Source organism: Hylaeus volcanicus, chromosome 1 (genome assembly GCF_026283585.1).
Source record: "Hylaeus volcanicus isolate JK05 chromosome 1, UHH_iyHylVolc1.0_haploid, whole genome shotgun sequence".
In the NCBI taxonomy this organism is placed as follows: domain Eukaryota; kingdom Metazoa; phylum Arthropoda; class Insecta; order Hymenoptera; family Colletidae; genus Hylaeus; species Hylaeus volcanicus.
The window spans coordinates 26,905,390-26,933,337 of NC_071976.1; the positions used below are offsets into that span (position 1 = coordinate 26,905,390).

At 41.3% G+C, this 27,948-nt stretch overlaps 3 protein-coding genes across 7 annotated transcripts in view; 2 read left to right on the plus strand and 1 right to left on the minus strand.

Annotated features, from left to right (window-relative positions):
* Nucleotides 1-153: 153 nt before the first annotated feature.
* LOC128873985 (smad nuclear interacting protein 1) lies at nt 154-1,957 on the plus strand. Of its 4 annotated transcripts, none has more exons than XM_054118126.1 (3): nt 154-281; nt 377-1,572; nt 1,662-1,957. In XM_054118126.1, exon 2 carries the CDS (start codon nt 472-474, stop codon nt 1,570-1,572), a length of 1,101 nt encoding a protein of 366 aa, XP_053974101.1. In that variant the 5' UTR covers nt 154-281; nt 377-471; the 3' UTR covers nt 1,662-1,957. The 4 variants fall into 4 exon arrangements, with proteins under 4 accessions (XP_053974101.1, XP_053974092.1, XP_053974112.1 ...); XM_054118117.1 differs by having other exon boundaries at nt 175-304; XM_054118137.1 differs by having other exon boundaries at nt 181-304; nt 382-1,572.
* Nucleotides 1,958-2,623: 666 nt separating this feature from the next.
* Nucleotides 2,624-27,948, minus strand: part of LOC128873974 (proto-oncogene tyrosine-protein kinase ROS) — a 35,769-nt gene continuing 10,444 nt past the window's right edge. Inside the window, exons 2-21 of one of the 2 annotated variants that reach the window (XM_054118097.1) lie at nt 24,423-24,482; nt 16,764-16,823; nt 16,534-16,624; nt 14,272-14,504; nt 13,924-14,163; nt 13,125-13,272; nt 12,256-12,761; nt 11,754-12,043; nt 11,328-11,684; nt 10,761-11,064; nt 10,348-10,671; nt 9,648-10,249; nt 8,592-9,227; nt 7,026-8,434; nt 6,356-6,778; nt 5,780-6,003; nt 5,202-5,672; nt 4,770-5,133; nt 4,197-4,250; nt 2,624-4,083 (exon numbers count right to left, since the gene is read on the minus strand). In XM_054118097.1, coding sequence (XP_053974072.1) covers nt 3,212-4,083; nt 4,197-4,250; nt 4,770-5,133; nt 5,202-5,672; nt 5,780-6,003; nt 6,356-6,778; nt 7,026-8,434; nt 8,592-9,227; nt 9,648-10,249; nt 10,348-10,671; nt 10,761-11,064; nt 11,328-11,684; nt 11,754-12,043; nt 12,256-12,761; nt 13,125-13,272; nt 13,924-14,163; nt 14,272-14,504; nt 16,534-16,624; nt 16,764-16,823; nt 24,423-24,482 — 7,668 coding nt within the window. In that variant the 3' untranslated portion in view covers nt 2,624-3,211. The remainder of the gene's footprint in view (nt 4,084-4,196; nt 4,251-4,769; nt 5,134-5,201; nt 5,673-5,779; nt 6,004-6,355; nt 6,779-7,025; nt 8,435-8,591; nt 9,228-9,647; nt 10,250-10,347; nt 10,672-10,760; nt 11,065-11,327; nt 11,685-11,753; nt 12,044-12,255; nt 12,762-13,124; nt 13,273-13,923; nt 14,164-14,271; nt 14,505-16,533; nt 16,625-16,763; nt 16,824-24,422; nt 24,483-27,948) is intronic. The other variant, XM_054118105.1, reaches the window with a different exon arrangement.
* LOC128873994 (cAMP-dependent protein kinase catalytic subunit 1-like) lies at nt 14,522-16,307 on the plus strand. The gene has a single exon (XM_054118164.1). It carries the CDS (start codon nt 15,264-15,266, stop codon nt 16,305-16,307), a length of 1,044 nt encoding a protein of 347 aa, XP_053974139.1. The 5' UTR covers nt 14,522-15,263.

Below are 27,948 nucleotides of genomic sequence, written 5' to 3' on the forward strand. Positions count from 1 at the left end.
TAGGCTCCATAAATATAATTCGGTTGATATTATCTGAAATGTCGAAGAAAATTGTAAATTTGAAAATCTACAAAAATAATTATCGTGTTATTATGATTATTCGCGACTATCTATCCAATTATACATACATCCATATTTAATTACGCGGCTGCATACTTCCATGCCTCTCGTTAAGCCTTACAAATGGCGGCGACTCGTGTTTTGTATATCGCGTATAAGTGAAGTGGCTAGATGTTAATGAAAGTTTTACGTATAATAAGACGATAAATTCATTAGAAAATGTAAGCATTAAGTGCACAACTTGGTATGTTCGCATGTAAACATACATCAGTCACTTTACGACCGTGTGTTTATAACAAAGGTATTCTGTTACCAGTATAGGTTATCTTCCGTTGACATCGCTTCTCACCGAGATGTTATAAGCATGAATACGCACGTTTCTCGAGGAATTTAATCGATGAAAAGATAAAAATGTCCAGCAGTAGTTCCGAAAGTAGTGACGACAACCGTCACGAAAAATCACGGAAAAGGCATAAACACAGACGCGACGAGAGCCCTAACCAAGACAGACGAACGAGCAGAAAGGAATCGAGCAGCAAGAGTAAAAGCTATAGAGATCTCAGAGAAGGTAGGGACGTTCACAAATTTAGCAGAGAAGTAAGAAGAGACAATAATGATATGCATCGTGATAGATCGCAACGTGAGCGGGATAGAGAATTTAGGGATAATCGGCATGATCATTCAAGGAAGGACGATGAGAAACAAAATGGTAAAAGAAGGTATGAGAGGTCGCCTATGAGAAGAGAGGAGCCTCGTCAAAGACACAGAGAATACGAAGACAGGAACAGAAAGTACAGAGATACAGGTGAATTTAACAAGAGGCATGATGATGCTAACAGAGAAAGAAAAAGTAATTTCGAGGAAATGAAAATGAAAAGAGAGCCTTCGCCGGAATGGGGTAAACCCACTGTAAAAACAGAACCTAAACCAAAGCCACAGGAAAAGGATAAACCAAATTTTGAATTATCCGGTAAACTCACAGAAGACACAAACACGGTAAATGGAGTAGTTATTAAATATTCTGAACCAGCGGATTCAAGGAAGCCTAAGCGTAGGTGGAGGTTATACCCTTTCAAAGGAGAAAAAGCATTACCTACGTTATATGTTCATAGACAATCAGCGTATTTAATGGGCAGAGAACGTAAAGTTGCAGATATTCCTTTAGATCATCCATCGTGTTCCAAACAACATGCTGTTTTACAATATCGTTTAGTGCCTTTTCAAAGAGAAGGCGGCGGCGAAGGTAGAAGGACTCGCCCATATCTCATAGATTTAGAATCCGCTAATGGTACATTTGTAAATAATGTAAAGTTAGAACCACGAAGATACCATGAACTACTAGAGCGGGATGTCTTACGGTTTGGATTTAGCTCTAGAGAATACGTTCTCCTGCATGAACATAGCAAAGATGATTCTTTAGATGATGATGTTCCCCTTGGTACTGCTACTACAAGTACTGCTATAATTACTACTACTACTACTACTACTACTACGACAACTTCAATTGCTTAGGTAGTACTACATATCGTATTTTTTAATATTTACTAAAGATATCTGCTTTTTACAGGAAATTAAATAAATTTTTGTCTATTCTGTTCCAGAATCTTCTTCTTATAAAATAATTATACAAAAACCTACAAGTAATATTTTAAATACGTCAAAAATGTATTAATGTTACCTTTTAAGATAAATTGCAAAACTATTTCGTGGTTTCTTTCAGTCACACTACAGAAAAAAATGATCGCAGTCCTCGAATGGAGCATTTATCATAGAACAATATTTGTTGTATGTAATAAAATTTCTAAAAATCCCGAAAAAATAAATTGTCATCGTATAAGTTTTACATTTTGTGTAAATTAGTGACAAAGATTGATTGTAATAAATCACTTTTGAAATACATTGAAGTTTATTTATTTACATTTGAAATTTTATTTACCCCAATCTCAGACAATAAATTTCATATGTTGTGCACAATGTCTCGTCGAGTGATATCTGCATGGCAGCGTAAACATGCGTATATCGAATATACAAAATTCATACAGTTATTGCTATCTTATTATCGATACATTTCTTGTTACAATGATAAAAGATATTTACATGGTTCGGCTTATTGTTTAACAATTACAATGTTTTTTGTAAGGAACTAACAATATGTAGATAGCGTATCGGAGCATCTTTAAATAGGAAGACTAAAAGATATTTATTAAATATTTATAAACTATCGTGTTTTCGTATAGTCTAATATTCAATATTCATTATAGAAACATTTCGTACAAATTTATAAAAAATTTTACAAGATATCCGAATGTAAATAATCTAGTTTTAATAATATTCTTTTTCCGTATATATTATCGAAGTATCGTTTTCAAAAAGTACGTACCCAGGTATATAATTATTACTACCGCTACTCTTATATTTTGTTCATTTATTTTTTTTTGATTTGGATACCAATAACATCGTTCTAATACTTTCATGGAAAGGACGAATGAATGAAGTTAAAAAAATATCAAATTTCTATTAGTAAAATATTTACAATATTCTTCAATTTTTCTTTTCTTCGTGATCCATTAATAGCGAAGCTCGAAAGTATAAGTTCCAAGCATTATATCAGTCCATTCATGCAATTCATAATTGAAACCTTTTATTCTTAAATTGTACCATTTCAATAAGAATCGCTAAATTTACATATAAAACTTAACAAATCCTTATGTAACATGAATATTAATTTCGATATCGTACCTTACGTTATCGTCAAATATGAAATTTGTACAATGAACAGTGAGACTAATCATACTTTTGGGTCATTAAATAAATACATTATCTTCGAATAACAGGTATAAAATTATCGCGGATTAATCTAATCCCGGTATAATACTCTACCAACTATTCTCGTTTCTTAGATGCTAAAGGCAAGTCCATAATTATCAACTAATACAGATACAATTAAAAACTTTCTGCCACGATTTACGTAAAGTAAATTTCAGGTATTAAAAATCGACATATATATGTACATACATTGATATGGCAGTTTAAAGCTATGGAACTTCACACGCATTTTCAGTTTCAGTATAGTCGTAACCGAAATTAATTGTGTTTTAATGATATGACTGTTAAAATGACTTGATTCTCTTCACCTTTAACAATGATAGCTTCACGAGCCGTTTACCCTAACGGCGTCTGTACTGATATTCGTGTACGTAACAATATTGTTGCTATCCTCGACGACCGGGGTTTGCCTTAACAAATTCAATAACGCACTATTTATCACCAATGGAATATTTGCTTTACCGTTTTGTAAATTAGAATGAGTCCTTTGAATTTTCGGCAATGTGCTTTTCGCGACGCTGGTGTCGCTCAACGTCGTTTCCCCTGTACCACCCATAACACTGTTCTTCAATGGAAGAACATTTTGCGAACTAATTAATGACGAACTGGGTCTAGTAGGTGGTGCTAAACTAACATTTGAGCCGAGGGAGCCGGAACTTCTACCCTCTAAACTTAATTCGGATCCTCGTCGGTCGGTCGTGTTCCTTTTGTTTCTTCGATGATCGGTCAACGATGTAAACGAATCTCTCTTTAAAATCGTTTTAATCGTAGGATTGGTCAATTTCGAGCTATCCAACGTGTTACATTTCTCAGTCATGCTCGTGATCGATGCTCTCTTACGCTCAGGCAAATTCAAACTGGATACCGAAGACCTCTTATCGCATCGTTTATCCGATTGTTCTTTATCGTCGGTCAACGAATCTTTTTGTTCTTGCGAATTCTCGGAATTCACGTTATCCTTTAAATCGGGATTTGTATTCACTTTGTTTACACTGCCTAAATTCTGATCGGAAATATGAATCGATCGAGGTACTTCGTATCCGCTCGTCGAATTCTCCCTTAAAATAATTTCTTCGTTATCAGCTAACAATTCCAAATATTTCGGTACTTCGCTCGATTGCGCCGCGTTATGAGAATTCTGCAGGAATGGCTGCATGTCTCGACTACCCTCCGAGCTGCTGGATTTCCACGAGTTCCCTGAGGAAATTCACCGATTGAATTACACGCGTTCTTGTTTGTAAGTTGTGTTACGAGACGCAATGAAACGGATATAGAGAAAGCAGCATAGATGATGGTTACAAAGAACCTACCTGAATTATTATGATTTTGATTCTCGTCAGCAAAGTAAGCCATGTTAGACACGCCTGCAAGCATGAGCCATGCAATGATATAACAGATATGTATTCAAGCAAACTGTCAAAGGAGAATGTTGAAAAGTTATCGTTTTTTGGGGTATCTTATCAATAATTTAGGTACTTGAGCTACCCCAAAATTGACCACTTTTTAAAATCCTCGTATATTGAACACTTTTATGGTGAAGCGTCGCAATGTATTAATGAACAATGTATTAACATATACATCGAAAAATCATGTATTCGTATCCGACAGAAACATGCTTATCTTGTAAAAATAAATTGTATTTAGTAAATAGATTGAGATTCAATTAAGTACATTTATGGTAACGATACTATTAGATGATGAAGCAGCTAACATTAGCTTAAAAGTTTAGAACTTGAACTTCACTAGAGAATCACGACATATGCATGTGTACATAAGCATTCGTCGAAGTATCCATAACAGAGTATATTTCACTTGATTGACAGTATCAGTATATTTCATGCCAACAGACACAAATGCAAATATCAAGATTCAAACTGACTTACCTCGTCTAGCTAAATAGTGGCCAGCGTGTACTGGACTCAATGGTGCGTCCTCTATCGTGCTTCGATGACTAACTATGTTCTCCAGGCATACTTTGAAACTCGGCCTGGAATCGGCAGGACTCCAACAACGTAACATCAACTGATGCAAAGCTGGAGGACAGTTGAGTGGTTTTGGTAAACGTCCACCGGCGCGTACATGGTGTAACACTTCAAGATTCGTTCTAGCAGGATATGGTTGTTGTCCCAAGGACGTGATCTCCCACATTAATACACCGAAAGCCCAGACATCGCTCTGCGACGTGAACACGCCGTCTACTAAGGATTCAGGGGCCATCCAACGAACTGGCAGCATTCCTTCCCCTATCTGTAATAAAGATAAATTTGAAACAAGTGTAAACGTTACAAAATTATAATCAGATTACAAATGCACACCTTTCTATAATAATCATTCTTATATATATCCCTCGCAAGGCCAAAGTCACCAATCTTAACGACACGGTTCTCCCTATCTCTAGCAGACACCAAACAGTTTCTGCACGCGAGATCTCTATGTACAAAATGGAGCTCCTCTAGGTAACGACATCCTCTTGCTACGTCTTCGCACATAGCGAGTAGGTCTTGCAGGCGCAGGGCGTGTGGATCCGTGGGTTGCAATGATCGACTCGCTCTTAAATAGCTCAATAAATCTCCAGCTTCCATCAGCTCCAATACTAATAGCGGCGGATCGGTATCTAAGCATACTCCGAGAAGTCTAAGCACATGTTTGTGCCTGAAGTGGCTCATGAGCCTAGCTTCTTGGAGGAACTCCGTTTTCTCTTGCGCCGATGCCCCCTTTCGGAGTGTTTTTATTGCTACTGGTGTAATTCCTGGTCTCTCCAGGTTTTTTGCATTCCCTTGAAACACCTAGAACATTGGAAAGTACTATCATTAAGATGACAATATTATGACACATTATTTTAACAATTCTTAATATAATTTCTATTCATTTCTATACAATTTTCTCTGCTTACCTCTCCGAAGGCCCCGCAGCCTAAGAATTTAGCCAACGTTATTTGTTCCCTTCTAATTTTAGGAAGCGTAGAATCATCGGAATCGTTTTGCAAGGTGGACGCGTAAAGAGCGTTGGACTGGACGAAATTTCCTCGCGGGATCTCCTGAAGCGTAGCTAACTCCACATCGCTCACCAAGGGTGGCAGAACTGCCTTTTTGTCTTCCTTGCGCTGCCGATACACTGCTGAATTGCAGACATTAGTTTTAACGATGTTAACAACTTTCGAACGTGAATGTGCCAGTTATTCAACACACCCCGATCCTTGGAAAACTGCTGAGTTTTACTTTTGGGAACATTCGAGATCTAATTCAGTAAGTAATAGATTCAAGTATTTGTATTTTTTATTTCGGAGTGAATAGAAACTAGCCAAAGATGTAAAAGCGTTTCTATTAAAATATATAACAGTTAATAACTGAAAAGAACGACGTACATTATGCCTACTCTAAAAACACTCGGATTCGGTAGAAACCCCAGATATCTTCTCAGGATTAAGATATTCCAATAAAATATTTTACTCTTGTAACCGTATACTTACGGCAAAGAAAGTAGCAGAAGCAAATGAGCATAATGATAATAACAGGAACGCTGAGCCCTAACACCAATCCAAGGTGTTGTTGGGCGGCCAGTATCCCTCCAGTTGTTTCCGCCAAATCGACGATCAAGCTGGATCTGCTCCAAGCTCCAAATCCGTACGCGTTTCTAGCCTGAACGCGGAACCTATATTTGTCGTCCATATCCCCCGTGATTATCCAATAGTTATCCGTTCCATTGTAAAACAACTTCCAGCTGGAGTTCTCGTTGGGGTCAATTTGTTCGTGGATCTCGTTTATTTTCATCCCCTCAACGCGATACAAGGTAATCTGCGAACCATGGGCTTGCGCGGGCTCCCAGTTCAATTGGTACACGGAATTGCGAAGTTTTGTTACCGTAGGCATTCCTGGAGCACTGGGTACATCACCTATTTCGTAAATAAGGCAAAACAATAATGCAAAAGGTGAACAAGATTGATGTACAGCGACTCCAAAAGCTACACACTCTCTTTGTTATATCATTCGCAAGTTCTCTATTCCATATATTTCATTTTTGTTAATAAATTAAACTGTGATAATTTCTTTTTTTTTTTTTTCAATTTCCAAAAAGAGATTGTGCCAATACATTCTGGAACCACTGTAATTAGATTTTATAGCAGAGGTGATTGCATTTACCCAGCGTTTGAAACGTGAACCTCCCATCAGTGGGCCACACAAAGTCCTTCTTGTAGCTTGGATACCTTAATATTAAACGAAATTTGTACAAAGTACGCGGTTGCAGTCTGCGAATGAAGTACGTCACTTGTTTGTCCACTTTGGATTCGTTCGCGATCAGCCAGCCTTCCATGGCGACGTCTTTGTACTGTAAAGTATGCTCGACCGTCAGGTTGACGGTTGGTACCCAGGACACGTTCAAACTGTTCACGTTGACACCCGTTAGCGTCAGATTATGAGGTTCTGGGTACATTTTAACCACTCGACCAGGAGCCTCGCTGTAGGCGTCGAGACTCGACTCCGAAACGGAAGGATAGGCACGAACGAACACCACGTATTCCTCGCCAGGTAACCAGGGCTCCAACATCGTGAAAAATCTGCCATCCTCCGCGGTGCGTTCTGGCACCTTTATCAACTGCTCGCCCTTCTGTCGTGCGCCGTTTATCAGTCGATTTAATTTCCAGTGCACCTCGTACCGAACCGCCTCGGAGTTCAGTGTTTTAGGTGGCATCCAATAGACGACAGCCAAAGTTGGCGTCAGAGCTTCGACGGTGACGTTTTCTGGGGCGGTAGGAACGCCAGCTCTAGTCCTCAGGATAACTTCAGCACCGAACTCCAACGCCATGGACTCCAGATCGGCGTAGTAGTTGGTCAACGCCAGCTTCACTTTGTATTGCGTGAAAGGTTTCAAGTCTCTAATTCTGTACTCTTTTTCATAGGTCTGCAACAAGGTTTTATCGCTGTCTTCGCACACTTCGGTGTTCTTTTCCGAGCACTGGGACACGTATATCGTGTAAAGGGTCGTTGGTAGGTTGTATCTTTTGCAGCCACTGTGGGGAATAGGCTGAGGAAGCGTAACGGTGATACCGTGTCCTGTTCTTCTGGCATGTATCGGGTAGGACTTCTGACGAGGGATCAAACAGTTCGCTGGTGGATAGGGTTGCAGAGACTTCCCAAAGGCCTTAACGCTGCGCACGTCTGGCAGGTAGAAGCGTTGAATCTCCGCTTCGTCGGAATACTCTTTGTTTGTGTAGTAAATCAAAGCGTCCTCGGAATTCGACCAGTATACGTTCATCTTGTCGACGGTTAGAGACGTTGGCAGGCCTTTGATAACGTCTGCACTCATTACCAAGCTACACGTGCAGCCGTTGATGTCGGCGATGTTCAAGTGGCCTTCCAGGGAGAGCCAGTACATCACAGGCTTCTGATACGTGGTACTGTCGATCGTCATCACAGGGATCACTGACGAGCTGTAGGGGCAAGAGCAATTGTCTGTGTGGTTGAAGAAGGGTTCGATCGCTTTTCCATTCAAGTCTGACTGCATAATCACGCCACGGTCGTTTTTCGTCAGCTCTATCCAGTATAGCGATCTGCAAAGAAAGAAATGTTGTTTGGTTGTATTAAAGGGATATATTCAGCGATAGTAGTGAAAGGGTTACACGAGTTCACAGAGGCTACTCTGTTACATCTCTGGAACTTATTCTTGTACCCTGCACTCTGTGCAATAATTGAAAAATGAACGGTTACCCAGTGGACGGGAATACGTCCAGATTTAGGATGCGTCTGTTGGACGTAACGATGACCTCGTGTTTGACGATTCCAGTTTGCCACATGGTCAGATCCAGTTTGACAATTTGGCCACCGTTCTCGCCATAGACTGACTCTGACCAGTACAGATTCCTCGCTACCCAATCGACAGTTATACTAAGAGCGGTGTTGTTCAGCGTAAGGATCTTCGTGGCGTTCGCCCCTGACAGGTCGGACGTCACCAGCTCTTGCATTTCGTTTATCCAGTAAAGTTTGTTCTCAGCGGCCAGATAAGTGACCTCGACAGCGATGTGTCGAGTGATAGTGTCGTTCTTCTCCTGGTCCAAGTCGGTGATCTTTACGGCGTCCATTGTAGCGACCAACAGTTGAGGCACTGGGTTCTCGTAGATCGTTGACACGTTGATCACCTTTGTGTACGGGCCAGGGCCAATTTCCGTCTGACCTAGAACTTGAAAGTAGTACGTCGTGTTCGGCAGTAGATCGTGCACGGTGTGCTCCAATTTGTCTGTAATCAGCGACTGATCGCAGATCTGGATCTCCTCGTTCTTCTCTACGAACCAGCACTGAACTGTGTAGCCTATGATCAAACCGTTGGTGAACTCCGGTTGGTCCCATCTGTGAGGTTTAAACAATATGAGAAGTGATGAATAATAAGTTAATGGAAATAATTGGAATCTGTTGTAAATATTTTCCTTGGTTGTAATTAGTGACATATATCATTGTAAAGTCTCAGCCATTTCATTCTAAGCATTGCTATATGTCATTTGTCTAACAAGAATGATCATTTTTGAAATGCTTTCAAGTATAGAAGTTGTGAAATTACTTGGATAAAAAAAGGGAATGCCGATCACAGTAATTTATAAATATATTCTTCTTAATTTTCATCCTCCAACTTAGAAGCATTACTTTAATTCTCCTATTCTTCCTAAACTTTGTTCCATTACCCCCACTCTGACACTAATCCCTCTCATTTCAGTGAAGGAAATTTCACAAATCTCTGTGCTTCGTAATTGTAGACACATAAATTTTGTTTACCTGAATATCGCGAATATGTCAACACTCTCGCTGAGAGGCTCTTTGTGAAATTCTATGAACGCCCTAGGATTGATCGGCTCGCTGGGCACGCTCTGCGGAGATCTCAAGGTCCTCCTCGTGTGATGCGCCGTTTCCCAATACGTGAACGCTTTCACGGTCACTTCTAGGACAGAGTACGGCAGGATCTGCTCGGAGTTGTTGTAAGGCATCGAGGTCTCCGTCGTGATCTCTGGGTTCGAGTTGGTGTTGATGTAATCAGCGAATTTCACTTCGTAGAACACAGTGCCGTAGTTGATGTTCTCCACGGGGTCCCAGGATATGTTGAAGTTCTTCCAGGTTCCCTCGACCCTGATACTGCTATAGTTGACCGCGTTCGGCAAAACTACCACAGTTGTCGACGTGAGATTCTTCGGGTACTGATGAAGCGCTGGATCCCTCACGGCGACCATGTGGAGGCCCGACAGAGTGATACCGTTTATTATGGCGGTGTTTTGGCCAGATAAGTCCCCTATCACTGCATTTCTGTCGTCTTGAAGCCACAGGAGGTGTTCCGAGAAATAACACAGCGGTCCCTGCATGTTTGGGTGCTGCAGAGCTGAGACCTGGAGATAGAAATATTTTTGGCAACATATTATATTTTAGTGGTAACAGTACCAATGACCAATAAAGGGTTAACATTGATAGAGTGATGGATAAAGACCTTTTCAGGTACAATCTTGTGACTCATCGGAATCCTCTCAGACGTTGGCGCGCGATAGACGATAGATCCACTCTCGTAGCTGCGGACGATCCAGTAAACGTATCTGTTCTCCGTGTCCAGAGTCAACCCCATCACTTGCTTTCCATTGAATATTTCATCTGAATGATAGTACCTTCTATCCTGTCCATTTAAACGAGCCACTTCCACAGCGTGTCCCGTAGACCAATACAAATACGCCTCCAAAGAATCGATCATCAGTTCTTTGACAATGGCTAGAATTGACATGGGCTCTTGATGAGATCCATTTAAATTTGCTCGTGTTATCTAAAAAGAAAGAGTATACGAATGAAGAGCATACTAATGAAGATCATTAAATAACGAAACTTGGTTACAGAAGTCGCAATTGTACGTACAATTTGTTGCTTAGGATTTGCCCAGTACAGCTTCTTCGACAACCAATCGACGGCGACGCTCCCAACAGAGTTTATGTTCATCTTCGTTTTCTGTTGAGTTTTAATACTGTACTGATACAAGGCAGAGTTATTCCCCACAATGTAGAGGGTGTCCTTGTACCAGCTCACGTCGACTATGTGGTAGTCGTTATCTGCTTCTTTTAGATTAGCTTTGTAGATTAGGGTGTTAATGTTCTCTCCAGTTACGTCGCTGCTCAAGAGACCTTCGTTCGCGGACCAGAAGATGGACGTGCGCGATCCGAGTCTGGAGGGTTGGAAAGTTTCATAATGAAGTATTGCAGTTCAAATAAACACACAATAACAAATGACTCGCAAGGGATTCCTTATAGGACTGACTATATTTAGTAACAGTACATAGAATTTAATTGTCAGTCTAGATGAATATATACCGATATAAAAGGTTCTCTTCTAAACCGTAGACTTTTTTTTAAACAGGCCAATGATTAAAACGTTAAAATCAATTGTGAAATTGTCGTTGTTTGTTGTTAAAAATCCGGAAAAATGTACCGCAAGGTCCGTCCCCTGAACTCCGTGGACCAGGGCCCTCTGCCAGCGCTGGTGTAGGCAGCAGCTTTGATCGAGTATTCCGATTTCTGTCGAAGATTGTGCACAGTGTGAGACGATCCAGCAATATCTTTCTGATGAATCGTCTCCCCAGTAGACTCGTCTTTGATCTCCAATTCGTAGGACCAATTCTGCCAGGCGCCCTTGCCCTGCCCACCCAACAGATGAGGCGCCTGCCAGGAAACTTTTGCCCTCTCCACGCCCAAAACCGCTTGAACGCCCGTGGGAGGATTCACCGGGACGGGGACAGGCTGGCTGGCGTCCATAAGTACATTGACACTGACAAATGAACCGTTCGACCTGAAAAGGACACGTTTACTCGAGACATCCGATAACAGATGAGTCTCGCATGCTAATAAAGATATTCACCTATCGGGATAGGCATTGTGGAAGTATCTGTTCTGTCCCGAATGGTAGCCTTCTATCAGAACCTCTTCCCCGTTCGTCCAATAGAACAACCCGTTCGCCATGGCCAGGGAGACCACGTTCTTGAACTTCGGTTGCTGCGTGTTCGCGCGGAAGTCCAAGACCTCGCGACCATCCAGGGAAACGGACATGACGGTGTTCTGGGTGTGGTGAGGAACCAGTAAGCGAAAGTTTGTGTGGTCGACGGCGAAGGCGCCTAAATCGGCGTCCTCTAGGATCAAATACGGCTGCACCTAGAATTAGGAAAGGACATTAATTTTAATGACGAAAAGAAAGAGAGAATGATTAAATTTGTTCTTAACACTTAAGGATATCCTTCACGTATTAATTTGAATAGCAGAACAATAAGTGGCTTGAATTTTTGGAACCGAATAATATCGACCCTGCAAGATTCGCGAAATGCAATTTACGATCAAATTCACGTGTAATACGTCTCGCAGCCTACCTCATGCTTCACCCCATTGCTAATATCAGCCAGATCCAGTCTGTACAGTCCACCTCTGGTGACCCAGAACAGATATCCATTGTAGGGGTCCACCTCGATGTGAGAAGGTCGCGTTAGGAATCCAGCCACGGCCACAGTCAAACTCCTTCCGTCCAAATTGCACCTGGCTATCTGCCAAACGTGATGCGTGGTCGTTGCGTGCTTCACCTCGCCCAGGATGTACAAGTGAAGGTTCAACCAATCGACCGACAGACTCAGGGGCTTGAAGTTCATTTTGCTAGGGCTGAGTATCACCGTTGGCGTCGCGCGTTTCAAGATGGGCGTTCTGTACACGTATCCCAAGGAATCGGAAACGAACAGCTGAGCGGAGGCGACGTGAATCGCCACGCCACGAATCGTGCTAGTGTTCTCGTAAATTACGCTAGGATCGTCCAACATGTCAGCGTCCTGCTTCATCACTACGTGCTGCCCTCCGAGAATCAGGATGGGTTGTTGGGTGTCTTTCGCTGAAACGTTATGAATTTTTCTGAATATTTGCAATCGTTTCAGGCGATTGTTAAGGGAGTGTTCTGGTTTAGATAACTGAAAAATAGTCGGCTTTCAGGAATTTCTTTTATAGAAATTGAAAGAAATATGAAAATAGTAATCGACTGCATGAAATTAAGGGATGGTAAAGCCACTTATTTATATTTTTTTCATTGGAAGTTTCTTCTTGTATCTTTCTGGAGACAAAAGGTTCTGTAACCTTATACATTTTTCGAATTTTGAAAAATCTCTTACCAGAATTTTTTTAATCGAAACATCCTCTTAAATTTATTTATTCTTGGGTAAATTTGAAGAAAAGAGGAAATGGATAATTGCATACGTACCAGCTGGCTCTGGAGTGGTCGTGATGTAGATGACAGCGGGAGGACCCTCGCCGACACCGTTCCTCATGGTGACGCTTATGGAATAATTCTTGTTCGGCTCGAGATTTTGAAACATGTAATGATCCGTGTTTTCCGACGCTGGTATATCCTGCGAATCGATCGCGAAGAGTGTTAAACGGATCATCGTTGCAGCCAACCCTTTCGATCCCCTGTTAGGAAATCGGTATGCGAGTAGGGAGAAAAACGCCATGCCAGAAACATATTTCGTGGTAGATCTGGTTCTTGCAAGTCGACGAGATGATGTTAATGAGTTTAGAAAGCAGCGTGATTAATAGAGGTTTGCGACAGCAGAGTATAGTACTCAAAGCGACGAGCGTTGTTTAGAGCAGTATTGAAAATTGGTGTTAGATCTATTGGCAAGCTGGAGTCCCTCGAGTCGAGAATTTTGAAAATTAGGTAACTATGCGAAATGTTAACAACGTTCATTGCACGATAATTCGGGAACAAATGCACGCTATGGTCCCACTTCGCATTTTACCTATGAAAGATCCCTTCAGAGGAAGAAGGATAATCTTGCAGAACCAGTTGGTGTTTTCGCTGTGCTGTTTGCTACCAAAGTTAGAGAGAAAGCACGATTCTTTGAAGACATCGACGGAAAAATGTGTCGAAGGAACTTAGCTTGGATAAAATAGAATCGTGACATCGAGATGAGACGCGTGACCAAGAGAATCTCGCGTAGAAAGAGACAGAGAGCAAGTTATCACATGATATTATATTGAAGTTCTGGCGTGGCGTGTACCTTAAGCTGGGAGTGGTCAGCCCCTTGCAGACGCAGGACATAAGACAAAAGTGGCCCATTCGGAAAAGGGCCAGGTTCCCAAGACACAGAGACGCGGCAGCTGTCTACCACCGCCGCTCTTACTATTACCGGTGCTGAGGTTGGTAAACCGGCAGCCAACGTTCGTATCACGACGCTTGGAGCGGAGACGATTGGCTCGGGGTTGTGCTGCGACGATTTCAATAGCAACGCTACGCGAAACTGCAAAGGAATTCCCCAGAACGTGATAAGTAACTCGAGCGCAGAGCTAGACAGTCAACGCCATCTGACGGCGACAGAACAAAGGGTAACGTTCATTGTTCAACTCACCCTGTATTTCGTGTACGGTTGCAAGTTCTCCACCAGGATCTGATCGTCCTCGCCCCACGATTGGTTCCTGCAATATTGCCATGTTTCAGCCAGTTCCTCGTATCTCCACTGTACCAAGTACGAAATACCACCGCCTCGCCTTTCGATGTCGATTCCCTTCCATTCGAGTCGCAAGGATGTCGCGGTCAAGGAATCCGCTACCAGAGCTGGCGCTGGTGGATCACCTATTTCCGCTGATAAGTCACATCACGTGATATTAGTTTTACGAAAACATTAACTTCCATGAAGTTGTTCCACAAAAATCCATACTTCAGAAAATGTTCTGGGGAATAATTTTAATTGATAAGGTTCGATAATATTGATTGAAAACGTTCGATAAAAGTAATATAATCTCCTTCCATATTCTATATTCTCCTATTCGTCACAATGATTTTTAAAATATTTCTACATAAGAAAAACGGGGAATTCTGGAATACCACATGGACTCAATCAATACCAAAAAAAAAAACTGTCTGAAGTAAAGAAAGATATATTTTAACTGTGTCAACTGTGAATAATTCGAATGTAACCTAGTGTCAAAGTTGTATAACAGGAAGGTGGTCGCTAATAACCTGTGACGTTGATGCGACCTTAAATAAATTAAATTTAAATAAAATAAAAATAAATCTATTTCTCCATCTAGAACTCGACAAGACATCCTACATTAAAAACTAATCACATCCATAAAAAGATAAACTGACACCACCAAACTGTCACAGTTCTAACAAAATAACCCTAACACATAACCTTAAACCCTGCATGATATCATCCAAGTACTCTAACAGCACTTCAGATCGAACACTCCGCATCCCCAGGAAATGTCAAGAAACAAACAAAACAAGATCCCACTGTCACTGTCGTCCATAACCCCGCACCTGTCAGAGAGCCCATTTACCAAGTACGTTTCGTGCACATTCGAGTCGCATAAACAATAAGAATCGTCCCCCCCTACGATGAACCTAGAACAGGAGCGAGCCTTCAAGGAGTACGAAGCCATCCTGGACGAGCTAAAAACCGCGTTCCTGGAGAGATGGAAGGTGCAACATGTGGACAACGTTTGCCTCGACGACTTCGAGCGATTAAGGACCATCGGGACCGGCGCGTTCGGACGAGTTCTACTCGTCAAGTACAAACCTAACTCGGAGTACTACGCGATGAAGGTTCTGGAGAAGGCGAAGGTCGTGAAGATGAAACAGGTGGACCATACCTACAACGAGAAACGGATACTCCAGTGCGTGAGATTCCCGTTTGTCGTCTACATGGAATTCTGTTTCAAGGACAACTCGTACGTCTACATGGTCCTACCGTTCATAAACGGCGGCGAGATGTTCACGCACCTCAGGCGAATGGGGAAGTTCGACGAATCGCTGGCGCGATTCTACGCTGCTCAGGTGTTGCTAGCCCTGGAGTACCTGCACCATTGCAGCCTGGTCTATCGAGACCTGAAACCCGAGAACATCCTGATCCAGAACACTGGCTACATTCGAATGACGGACTTTGGGTTCTGCAAGATGATCGACGGCAGGACCTGGACTCTCTGCGGCACCCCGGAGTACCTAGCGCCGGAAGTAATCCTGTCCAAGGGTTACGGGCAGTCCGTCGACTGGTGGAGCTTCGGTGTCCTCATCTACGAGATGAACGCCGGATATCCCCCATTTTATTCGCGCGATCCAATGAAGATTTACGAAAAGATCATCACGGGCAAGTACAAGTTCGCGCACCACTTTGGCGAGGACCTCAGGGACATCCTGAAGAACATCCTCCAGGTGGACCTAACCAGGCGGTACGGGAATCTCAAGAACGGGACCATGGACCTCAAAGAACACAAATGGTTCCAAACCACCGACTGGAACTCGATTTATCACCAGAAGATACAGCCATCGTTTATACCAATGTGCTCAGCGCCCCAGGACACGAGCAACTTTGATTATTACGACGAGGTTCCGCTGGAAATCTCCAACGTCGATCGCTACCACAAAGAGTTCATGAACTTTTAATGGTATCTTTGGGGCAAACTGGAACGCGGACGAATATCTTTAAGAAGGATGGAGGATGGTGGTTGAATCGAAGCTGGATTGAGATTTCATAGGCATCTAAGTTGTTAAGTATTGTAAGGTAATTAATTATATCTTCAAATGGTAACAAGTTTTTAGTGGAAGGTTTATATACAGAGTGGTTCTGGTGATTAGGGTAAGTTACAGATTTATTATACGTATAATTTACCTTTTAATTGTTGGAAGTAGCGATTCAACGCGTCGTGACATCCCAGAACACAGTATAATTCTTTGGGCGGTAATAGCTCTTGCGTTCCGTTCTGTAAACAATACCGTGGATGTCACGTTTGGCAAACGTTGAAATATGCACGGTAAAAGTATGAACACGAAAAGGAAAAACGTGCAAGGTTTAATATTAGGATAAAGCGATGCTATACCGGTTCAGTGAATTGTACTTACGCAGACGGCTTGACAGCTCGTGTCGAGTGCTCGTTGCCACGCTCCGCAGCCTTTTGTGCACTGAAACAGATACAAAACGTACGTGTGAGACTATGTTACACAATGTTACGGAAATATTTCTGGTTGTACAAAATATGTCAAAGTTGAACGAGTTCCGTAACCTCGTCGTTCATTTGAGAGATGTTTGTGATTCAAGACTGTACCATTTTTGTTCTCATTATTTTATATATGAAATAATATTCATGCATGAAACAATAAAAATTCTTCGTTAGCAATGTATCGTACAATAATATTTATATTGCATGATTCTTTGTATAGCTGTGAAGCGTCCAAGTTTTGCTTCGCAACCTTAGATTCAAGCGACCCCATCTTCATCAATTCATCGTATTTCGACTCGCTATTTTAAAGGTGCCTTCTTAAAACATTTAAATTTCGGAAAACTAGAAAAAGAAATGTTTGTATATCGATCTTTGCTACTCGAAATACGACCAGAACTTGACGGAACGATCAAATGGGGCTACAACATCGACGGCGCGCGTCGCCATTATTTTGGCATTGAAGTAACTGGAACGTCTGCGAGGCGAAACTGTATTGGAAAGATGGACGAGAAACATGTGGCACGTGCCTCAAGTAACGCCTACGTTCATAAGACGGGCTGGTCGGTTCGTGCCGAGCATGGATTTGCGAACCGAAGTTTAACGCATTAACTTTCTGCACGAGAGGATGTGGGCATTTGTCGGCGACAACAAGAAGAGAGCACGAAGGAAATGCATAATCGGTCGGTGTGCGCGATCAGGCGAGTGTTTTCGTTTTCAATAAATCCCAGTCGTTTGCGATGCTGGAAACTTTTTTTTCACGTCAACGTTCATCGCTGATACCGTTCCTCGAGACTGGCATTTTTCCCTCTGAAGATAAATGGCGCCATAAGATCAACGATGTTATCATCGAGAAAATTACGTTATTACTTTGACTTATTAACCCGTTCTGGAGCTATTTTCCTTGCAATTATTAATAAATGTAGTTGCAAGTGACGATCACTGCGGCCACAACATTTCTCAAATTTTCGGGTGGCTTTCTCCTAAGAGAAAATAAATCCTGTTGTGTGTTCGAACCTTGAACGATTTCGAGGGATGATAACGAGGATTTTTTGTTCCGTTATTTATATAAACTGTCAGGAAAAGGATTAAATGATGGAGTTTACGAAGTTGACACTAAGGGGGGATATGTAGTTATCAATTTGTACCGTAAGATGTTGCTAACGCAACATAAACTGTAAACATTCGACTCGAAATCGATTACATAGCAAATTTGTTCACCGTCGATAAAAAGTACAAACGAAAAATAAAAGTCCTTCCACGATCAAAAACAGTTTACGAGGGGATTTCCTGAATGATCTCCGATGGAAAATGTTATTCAGAGAGCACGGGGATCATCTATCGTCTCTAGATAAACAAGAAATCTGGTAGCGAAACGGGAACGAGGGAAGACAGTAATAGTCTTGTCGTTACTTAAGAGCATCTTGAAAGAAAAACACGCTCGCTCGCAACGCGAAACGTAAATACACAAAAGTGATTTGGCGTACTCGACCGATTCAAGGACTTCAGGAAGAGCGAGTTTGTAATATGTAGTTCCTCACTGGAACGTTTCGTTCGTCGTCAGCTGCAACTCCTTCCTTTTTCAAGCACGCTTCCTTGTTTGTGTTTTAACTGCATGTTTTATTCTAATTTCCTGTCGAGTGATCAACAATTGGCGTTCAACCCTTAAAGGACGAACATTATTCCTTGCAATAGAAGGGAAAGAAGAAGAATTTTAAATGGTCGAATAAATTATAGTTCTGTCTATTAAGGGATAATCTTCATTAAGTGGAGGACGTAAGGGCTTCGTCGCGAACATTCTTGGCGGTAGCCATTATTCTGCGCGTAGCTAAATCTCATTTTCAGCGTCGTATCTCGAGATACGAGAGAGCCATTTATCAATTGTAGAGCTGATCGACACTCTGCACCATCCGAGAGGCGCCGGATATAAATGACATTCCTCCCGACATTTTAGAATAATAATCGCGCCACGAGAAAACTTAATTCAAGCAGGATTAATGGCGCACCTGCACCAACAAGTAGAATTCAAACTTAAAAATTGTGTTTATGGAAATTCAAACTCTTCCTTAATCTTTTAATTTCTTTAAAAATAGTGAAAGCAGTAAAGGTATTGCGGAAAACCTATTTTTACTGACAACAATTTTAGAAGAAATCGTAACTCCTACGAAAGCTACGTAACACGTGTTATTTTCACAATTTATCCATCGATACCTCGCGCGAAAAATGTTGAAAACAAACAACAAAAACATCGTTCAAGCCTCGTCTTACATTTGTTGTACAACATATTGGCAATGTACGCATATGCGCACGGTGGTATTCGAGGGTATCACATAGGTCAGCACGGACAGAAAAGTCTCGAAGGAAAGGGACCTCCGGCGCTAGATAAACGTTATTAATAAACATTTGGTGGCAATCCAGTTTTACGACGGCACTTCAAAGCCTTCTAATTGCGACAATTATTAACATACACGGCGCAGTATGAAAAACAGCAGAGCGAAACTGCGAACGTTCGATTCGAGAAAAGCAGAACTTGTTTGGTCGCATTAGCATTGAATACACGATGTCTATTCCTTTATCAATCGTAAAATATAATACTAAAAATAGAAAGTGCCCGATACGCGTTAGATGCGTCGAAGGAGCGTGTATAAACGACATCGTGCGACGTTTAAAACGACTTCTCTAGACTGAGTCGGCGATAATTTTTAACGTCTCAATTAATTATTTTCCTCGTGACGTTGTATTAATTCACCCGTATCAGGCCGAATCCTCTTTTTCAATTAACTCGCACGAAATTAGCTTTCCTTGCCGCGGTTTCTTTATTCGCTCGATCTCGTCGCCCAGATAATGGTGGAATTCGACGTGGCTCATTAAACAGCGGTCCCCTCATTGAAATTTGTATGACGGTTATTTATGCTATATTCTGTACTTTCCGAAAAAAAATCGTCAAGTTATTACAGACATGTACGAAGTCTCTATCTTTAGATTCTTCAGTGTTTTATCGAAGATGCTTCATCAAGAATTACAAAAATCTGGTTACACAGGTTCTGTATGTTTGAATGTCCATATGTAGTGAGTTGTATTCCTATTTAGGACAGTGAACGATTAAATTTATGAAGAATACCATTGAATTCTTTTTGTCATATATATGTACATACTTCGTTTTGTTTTAGCTTATAAAAGATCACAAAATTTAATTTGCTAACGTTTACATATGAAAATTTGATCAAGGATTGAGATACAGATAGGAATTGCTATGTTTTAAAAGCGGAGAAAAACACGTTTTAAATTAATATTGTAAAAGGATTGCAGAAGCGTAGCCAGCTTGTTTTTTTTTTTACGATCGAGGCTCGTAATAGGGGTTGACAAAACTATCAGTCGGTGGAAAATGGCCGACGTATAGCGGCTCGGCGTTGCGCCCGCTAATTTCTCACTTCCTCATTAAAACCTCAACACACATTACGCCCCAGCCAGACCCTCTCTCTACACGACTCCCCGTAGATCGTAGATCTTCATCCTACCACGGATGAGGATCTATCCGTTCTCTCCTCGTTTCGCTTTAACCCCGTTCACTGATTGCAGTTACTCCGCCCGAAGAGTAAAGGCATGAGTGATGAGACGTCACGAAAGGACAACGTGAGCGCTCATATATTCATTAATCCTAGAAAGACTAAAATGGCGGGGGGGGGGGGGGGGAGTAATACATCGAGCTCCACCAGTCAAGCGATCTTAAATATGCTATTTCTTCATTACAAGGTTTGATTGCTTTGTCTATGTTTCAATCCTTGTGGGAGATAAAGAAATTACACTACATTTATGAACAAAATAATTAAAGTAGACAGTTCGACTAAAATTTTGCAATGAACATAAAATATAAGCAGAGGGTAGTAAATTATAGTAAGTACAAACAAAGGATATTGTTTATCTACTGTATACTTCATTTCTATGTATATTTATTAAAATAATTGTTGATAAATTATTTCAATACCGAGGCATCTCCTATCACTGAAGCACAACTATTACTAAAAAAGAAATTAGAATGACCTCTTATTCATATTATTTCCTTCCTAAAGTATCTTTTTCCAAACATCCATTTACCAAAGATAATTATGAATTATACAGGAACACTCAAGCAACCCTTATGTTTTAACCTTTCGACTCTTTTGATCAGTCCTTCGTTTAATTTTCCAGCTTTGGATCTCGAAAGCATAAATTCTGCCTCTTTAGCAATAAATACGAAAAGTGGTCTCGAAACTTCCCTTCACGGGAAGGATTCAGCTACTGGTAGTCGTTGTCAAGTATCTGCGTTTACCGTGAATATCTTTCACCGTCGGTGGTCCACCACTCTAAAAACATATTCGAATGTCTGGAGTCAGTCCGGCGGCGACTTGCTTTCGCCAGAGGGTCGTTTACAGTTTTTTTCATTGACTTGAGAGTTTGAAGTTGGAGCTTCTTTCGAAGAATGCGAAGTGATCTCTCGGGGATGGAGCGCCGTCGCCATGTTCTCCTATCGTGTTTGTCGTCCTGTACGTTGGACACGTGATATTTCGTACAAAGGAAATTCCACAAATATCGACTCGTCGCTATCGAGCCATGAAATTACCGGAAGAGGCATCAAAGCTGAACCGCGGTTATAACGAATGCTCACAAAGGCAAATATTACAGTGGAAATTAATGTACCCGTGCACGTGATACAAAGTATATAACATGTGCAACGTGTAGGTTCCCAGACACGTGAGATTAATTTTTCGTTATTTATATTCATTAGATTGTCGATCAAAATAGTCATTGATTCGTTTATAATATCCATCCTTTTTAAGTGCTCCTGATTTCATCGCGGTTACTATTATTATATTAAAATATGTAGAATATATTCTGTTAATTAATATAATATCAATATTTCGTTGTATACAAATCTTTTCTATTATATAATACTATTTTAAAAGTGGTCAAAGAATAGAGTCTAAACATCGTTCTAATTCTTATACCGTATTTGCACCTTCATACCCTTTCGAGTTTATATTTGCTGTACAAAATTGTTACATTAGTAACTCCCTCCATTAATGAGTTAAACGCGCCCAGACTAGAATTCAGCACCGAAACCCTGTCGAAACCGTTGGTTATGGAGAGGAAAGCAATTAGGGTTGCGTTTAGCAAAAAGTAGAGCATCTTCCTCTTAAATTGTGCCGGTCGCCGGCTAACCGTTATTCGCGCGCGTTACTGAAACGTACGAACCGTGAAACGAGGCGAGGGAGGAAATCGTTTTAAGCGCAATTCACGCACCGACCCGTGCTGTTCGAGGCTTTCCAACCAGCACGCAACAACCTCGTGCCACGGAACTGTGTTAAAATACACAACGGCCTCGGACGAACGCATAACTGATATCCGCGGCACGAGAACGGACGGCGAGCCGATGGATGCCAGTGTTCCTTTCATTTTTCGTAGACACGCGGTAATTAGCCGTATCTTTTGTCCTTTTCGTCGTGATAATTACGGGGCTCGCTTCCTACCCTGGAGACACGCGTTGCTGGATATCCTTCCGGTCGCGGTGGGGGTCCTTTCTCCATTTCGTTTGGGCTCCTTCCTTCGCAGAGAATCTGTTCCTGTGGCTACTGAAATGCGCTGACGATCGTTGAGGCTTTCTTGCAAGAACTCACCCATTTATCACTTGTTTGTAAAATTAATTTTAGGAGACTTTTTTTCCTCCGTAAGATGTACATTATTTAATCTACCCAATCTTACATTTTTTTATCGATGAAGCTTAAAGCAACATCAGGCAATAAACGACGAATGACATTTACTGGGTAACCTCCTTACTAGGAATACCTGAATGAAACGTCACCTTATTTTCACAATCATCGTTACTTACAATGCTTAATACTCATACTAGCCCAGCCACGTAATAGTCTTGTTGAGCTCATATTAATAAAGTTTGCGTTGTGTGCATACCTCAAGCCACAAGTACACCTAACTACTGTCAGTGACCTACTACTATAATGTAATAGATCAACGCAATACTGAATAATCGATCCACGTGCGTATCAACGACCACGTCATCAAACTGGCCCTCATCTTATCGCGATGATCAAAGATTCTCCCCTTCAAGGATCGAGCATCCTTGCCAAAAAAAAATGGCGACAGCCCAGCACGACGAGAAATGGTTCTAAGCGCGATTTCCCCGGGTTTTTTGCTCCTACTTCCGGAACACGGTTAGAGGAGAGACACAGAGTCCCAACAGAAGCGGAAAGAGACGCGCAAACGGAGAGAGCGAATCCGGAGTCGCACGGCAATTTGGCGACATCCGCCATGGGCCGCACTTGTACGCGATCCAATTTAAAGTCACGAAGCCGTACGAGCCCAGCCATTCTTTCATTCGTACGCGTAATACGTATACACGTTCATCCATTCATTGGGTACCTACGTACTCATCGGTAAAGAGAGAGAGTGAGAGAGGTGGATGTAAAGGGAGGCGGAGGACCTGACTTTGTTTTTATTTGCCGTTTACCGTCTCTCTGCCAGGCGAACCCAGCGAACAGGGCCCCCAGGGACACCAGCGGAAGTACTTTCATTGTGCCTGGGGACCGGCATCCCTTTATTTTCGTCTCCGACGTTCGCGTATGTTAATAAACGATCGACGATGCTCCCCGTCGAACTTGCTTTAAATTCGCGTTGCAGCGCAACGAGAGAATTATCCTCGTCCCGGAGCCATCGGGCTCTGCAAGTCGATTCGTTGATAAATGCTTTAGGATGTATCCGGACGAACTTGCTCCAGTAGGGGTCCCGTAGGACAGCGGGGAAAGATGCTTTGGTCGGAGTTTTGTAATCAATCGCTGGTGGTGATGAAACCATTTCACCGAGCAATAAGTGAACTCTATTCACCAATAGAAGTTAAGAGATAAATCTGAGTGAACGTGCTCTAGGGGGTGTTCTACTATGAAATAGGAAAATAAAGTATTTTCTTCTGATTTTTTAAGTCAAACGTTGTTGATGATAGCACCATCTCGCCACGAGTTGATCAAATTCTATTCGTTGATGAAGGTGATATGTACGATACATGATTTAAACAGTTAAGCTTTCTTTATTAGGGTATTGTATTTCTAGAATACCGAAACGAGGTGTTTCCTTCTAAATTTCAATGATAATAGAACCAACTCGTTAGTAATTGTTTAAATAAGTCTATACGTTAACGCATTCGCGACCAGCAGATATTTTACGTTTCTAATACCAATTACTGACGAAAATAATAAAATTCTGAAGCTGGACATCGCAGATTTGTATCGTTAGGGCGAAGAACAATTACACAATATGTTTTGAAATATCAATGTAGTAAATATGTAGAGTATAAAATATAAGGATTTCCATAATTGTTTCATAACCGGGAATAGAATTTGGAGCGAGTCTCTGTGAAAAACTTTTAAACTTTTGTTTACTTTTAACGAAGTCCTCCCTTAAAGCAATCAATCTACCGATCTTTTCCTTTCGTAATAGATTTACATTTGCATCAGACCTCAGTATTTAGGATAGATTGAAATCAATGAAGCGCTGACGGAATTTCTGGTAATCTCACCTGATCGATCTTGCATCTCACGCCACAGCCCACCTCCGAGCTCGAGTCGTCCGTTCGATTCTGAAACAGATTTAACACAGTTTATTGATATTGCGATTTACTCGTAGGTATTAGAGGAGTAACCTTTCTAAACCACGGTAGTTAAATCCTTACAAATGCCGCGTGCAAACAACAATGAATTTTGTGCTCTAGAGTCAGGAACTGTAAAACAGCGTTCGCTTTCATTTATATAATAATAATAATAATAAATATGGCTTCATTCTTGAATGACATTTCTATTCATCTTCGTGGCTATAAATCCTCTAATTGAATGTTTGGCAGTGACCCTACGCATCATGCACCGGAAAAAGCTTATTTGAACCTATGAGTAAATAATCTAGATTTAAACAATAGAAAGGACCGTACTCTGCCTTCAAGCGCGTTTAAATTGATTTTTACGAAGAATAATTTCGTATTTGCACGAGATTAGATTAGATGCAATTCTGGTATCACATAGTTAATGTATTAATGCATTGGCGTCAATAGCCGCTTGAGAAATCGTCGGAGCAGTTAGGTCCATTCATCAGCCGTCGTATCTCAGACAGTTGCGATATCGTTACTGTTTCTTAATTATTTCTACCTCATTATTAAGAAATGACAGCATGTATTAGATATCGTTTTATAGGTAGTGAATCACCATGCGCGTGATCATAGATCGAGATCTCAGTTTTACAGACATTCATCCTCGTAAAAATATTTTATTATCGATTGCCTATAGGTATCACCCCATAACCTTTATAATTTGATATTACTTACAAGTTCTAGGAACAGAAATGGTGGAAAATTTGAGCTGTGCTTGGTTAGCTATTATTTATTGAATTTTAGTGTGCCGATTACTCTATACAATCAAACGAAACCAAACGTTGTCAACTTTTATTTTAGGATCTCCTGTAAGTATTTATGTTTTTTGAAAATTTTACGCGAAGGATATATACCTCAGAAATATAATTTAAATAACACTTTACATTCACTTTAATATTTCTTACGCAATCTCTGAATACTTAAGTCTTTATTTCATTTTCATGTATATAAACCAACTATGTACTAATCATGGAGTCGCAATACCAATTGCTAGATTAATTTTCCAAAGATAAACCGACAACTTTATAGATCCCCCTTCTAGATTTCTATAAACCATTCCCAACGAAACCTGGAAATTACTTTCGCACTCGTCGTGACTCACGATCCGCCAGCAGAGGCGAGGGTGTCGCGTTGATTTAAATTCACGAACGAACAGGTGACCACGAGTTCTTGAATAAACATGATCGTTACGACAATTAAGTATGCACAGGGAGCAACCGACTCCCGAAATTCCCATGCAGGTACGCGTGGTTTCACACCCTCGTTATCGACGTCCAAATTCTCCTCAACCCTCCCGTGTTCCCTCCGCGTTCACGTTCGAACGATTTACTTTCGTTTTCATTAAAAACCGGACGCGCACCTGTGTACCGGAAGCGCGGCAACGTACAGGTGCAAACGGTGCGACGAGTGCGTTTATCGAAACGATATCGAGAACCAGCGACTGCGCTACGATTATTCGGCAATTCATTCGCGACAGGCTAGGTACACCAGGGGTGTCAATTGAACCGGATGAAACAATTTACTATCTTTTAAAGCTTGGCAAGCGATTCAATTTATTTTCTGCGGCCCCTGCGTGTTACGCCACCGGTGCGTTGCCGCCATTCAAGCAACACTTTTTTTTCAATCCGCTCTGCGAACGTAGAGTTCATATTATAGATTTCCGTTATAGTCGATGGGTTGCCCAAAACGTTTACTCGTTTATTTATTTTATTAGGTCATCTCATAAGTTGTAAAAATAAATCTCAAAATTTAAAGACAGACAGTTCTTCACAAAGAAGACAAAAAAAATAGCAATAAACTGAAAAATGAATATTAACAAAATTGTTTTTCCTACGTAATCGGATGAACGAGAAGTGCAATTTCTAGAAAGGAAAACACAATCCGGGATCACTGTTCTCTGTTTTCCCGGGAACAACAGAAACCACGACGAGTGACGAGTCCCCTGATAACAACGGCCGTAGAGACGGTGCAGTGTTTTCGCGACTATCGCTACTCGGCGTGGTTGTATCAATTTTACGATGAATTTTTTACTCTCTCTTCTTTCCACTGTGGAAACATCTCCGTTGTCCGTTCTTTGCCTTCCGACACGAGTGCTCGTTTAACTTTGCACCCGATTAATCAAACCGTGCAGGCTGCCACACCACGCGAAACGAGTACCCCTGCGACATTACCAGTCTCCACGTTATAATATTTCCAATAATAATCCCCTTTGCCACTGTAGAATAATTCTACCCATCGGATTTGGAATATTTCGAGTATTCTCCAAGTCCACCTATTTGGTTTCAATGACCAGAAATAACCTTTGTGTTATTCTTGAAATTGCTACCTTGTCTTTATTTCTATTTTAGTATGTGTTTATAAGAGTATCGTAGATGTTTCATAAATTATACTGATTAATTTTCGTTTATTTTTAGATGAATTCGTATTTACCTTGTATGTCTTGCTAACATTTTTTGGCTCATCGCCCCCTTTGTGTAAACTATGTCTATTATTAAAATTACCAAGAGTGATGAATAATGAAGATTAAGAATAATGAAGAATTAAGTGAATGAGAAGCCTAAGTCTGGTGTGATTAATCCATTCCGTCTGATTGGTCCATTTAATCTCCACAATTATTTTCTTGAATTTCCAGACCTAACCCCGATCCTCTCGAGGAACGACGTCAGTCTATTTCAGACAGTCACTGCGTTTCATTGCGATACCTGCGTCCTTGCTTCCGTTCCCACTAAAAGCAGCACGATGTTGTCCGTCGTTCCCAAGACGGAAATCAGCCGGTAAAGAGCTGTTTTATCTGATCTAAGGTAATCGCCTAATGCGTACCTGCTCGTCCTTCCGCATGTCCTTCCGCCATGTTCAACGTCTTCGCCACGCTTGGAAGCGTTCGCCAACTGTTGCGCCCCGCTCCCAAGTTGCTGCGACGCCGACGTTCACGATTGGATTTAATAACAGTCTTCTGTCGTCCCCCCAACTCGGAACACGCAAGACGGATTTTCATCGACACCCTCCCCCTTCTCAAGGTTTCCGTTAATTGTTATCATTTTCGGATGTCGATTACACGTTTGTCTGCGAGACTATCGTGACCTCGTAAAAGATATGCTCGGCTCCTTCAAAATTGCTTCGATAATTCTTATACAATAGAAATTGTTTTTATTGGATCGTACAGTATGCAAAGGAGGGTTACCGTTGCAATACGAATTCAGTTTGTAGTCTCGCAGTACAATATTCATGTATACAGAAGATTTCCAGTGTTTCAGCCTTCACTAGACGTTTACTGAACTCTACCCTTAAAAATTCACAGAAATCTGTCTGGAAGTACTGCCACCTATTTGGAACCGTTTATGTTTTTGATATTCTAACTGAAACATTGGAATATCACGAAAGAAAATTTGTTGGGATTGCTTGGAAC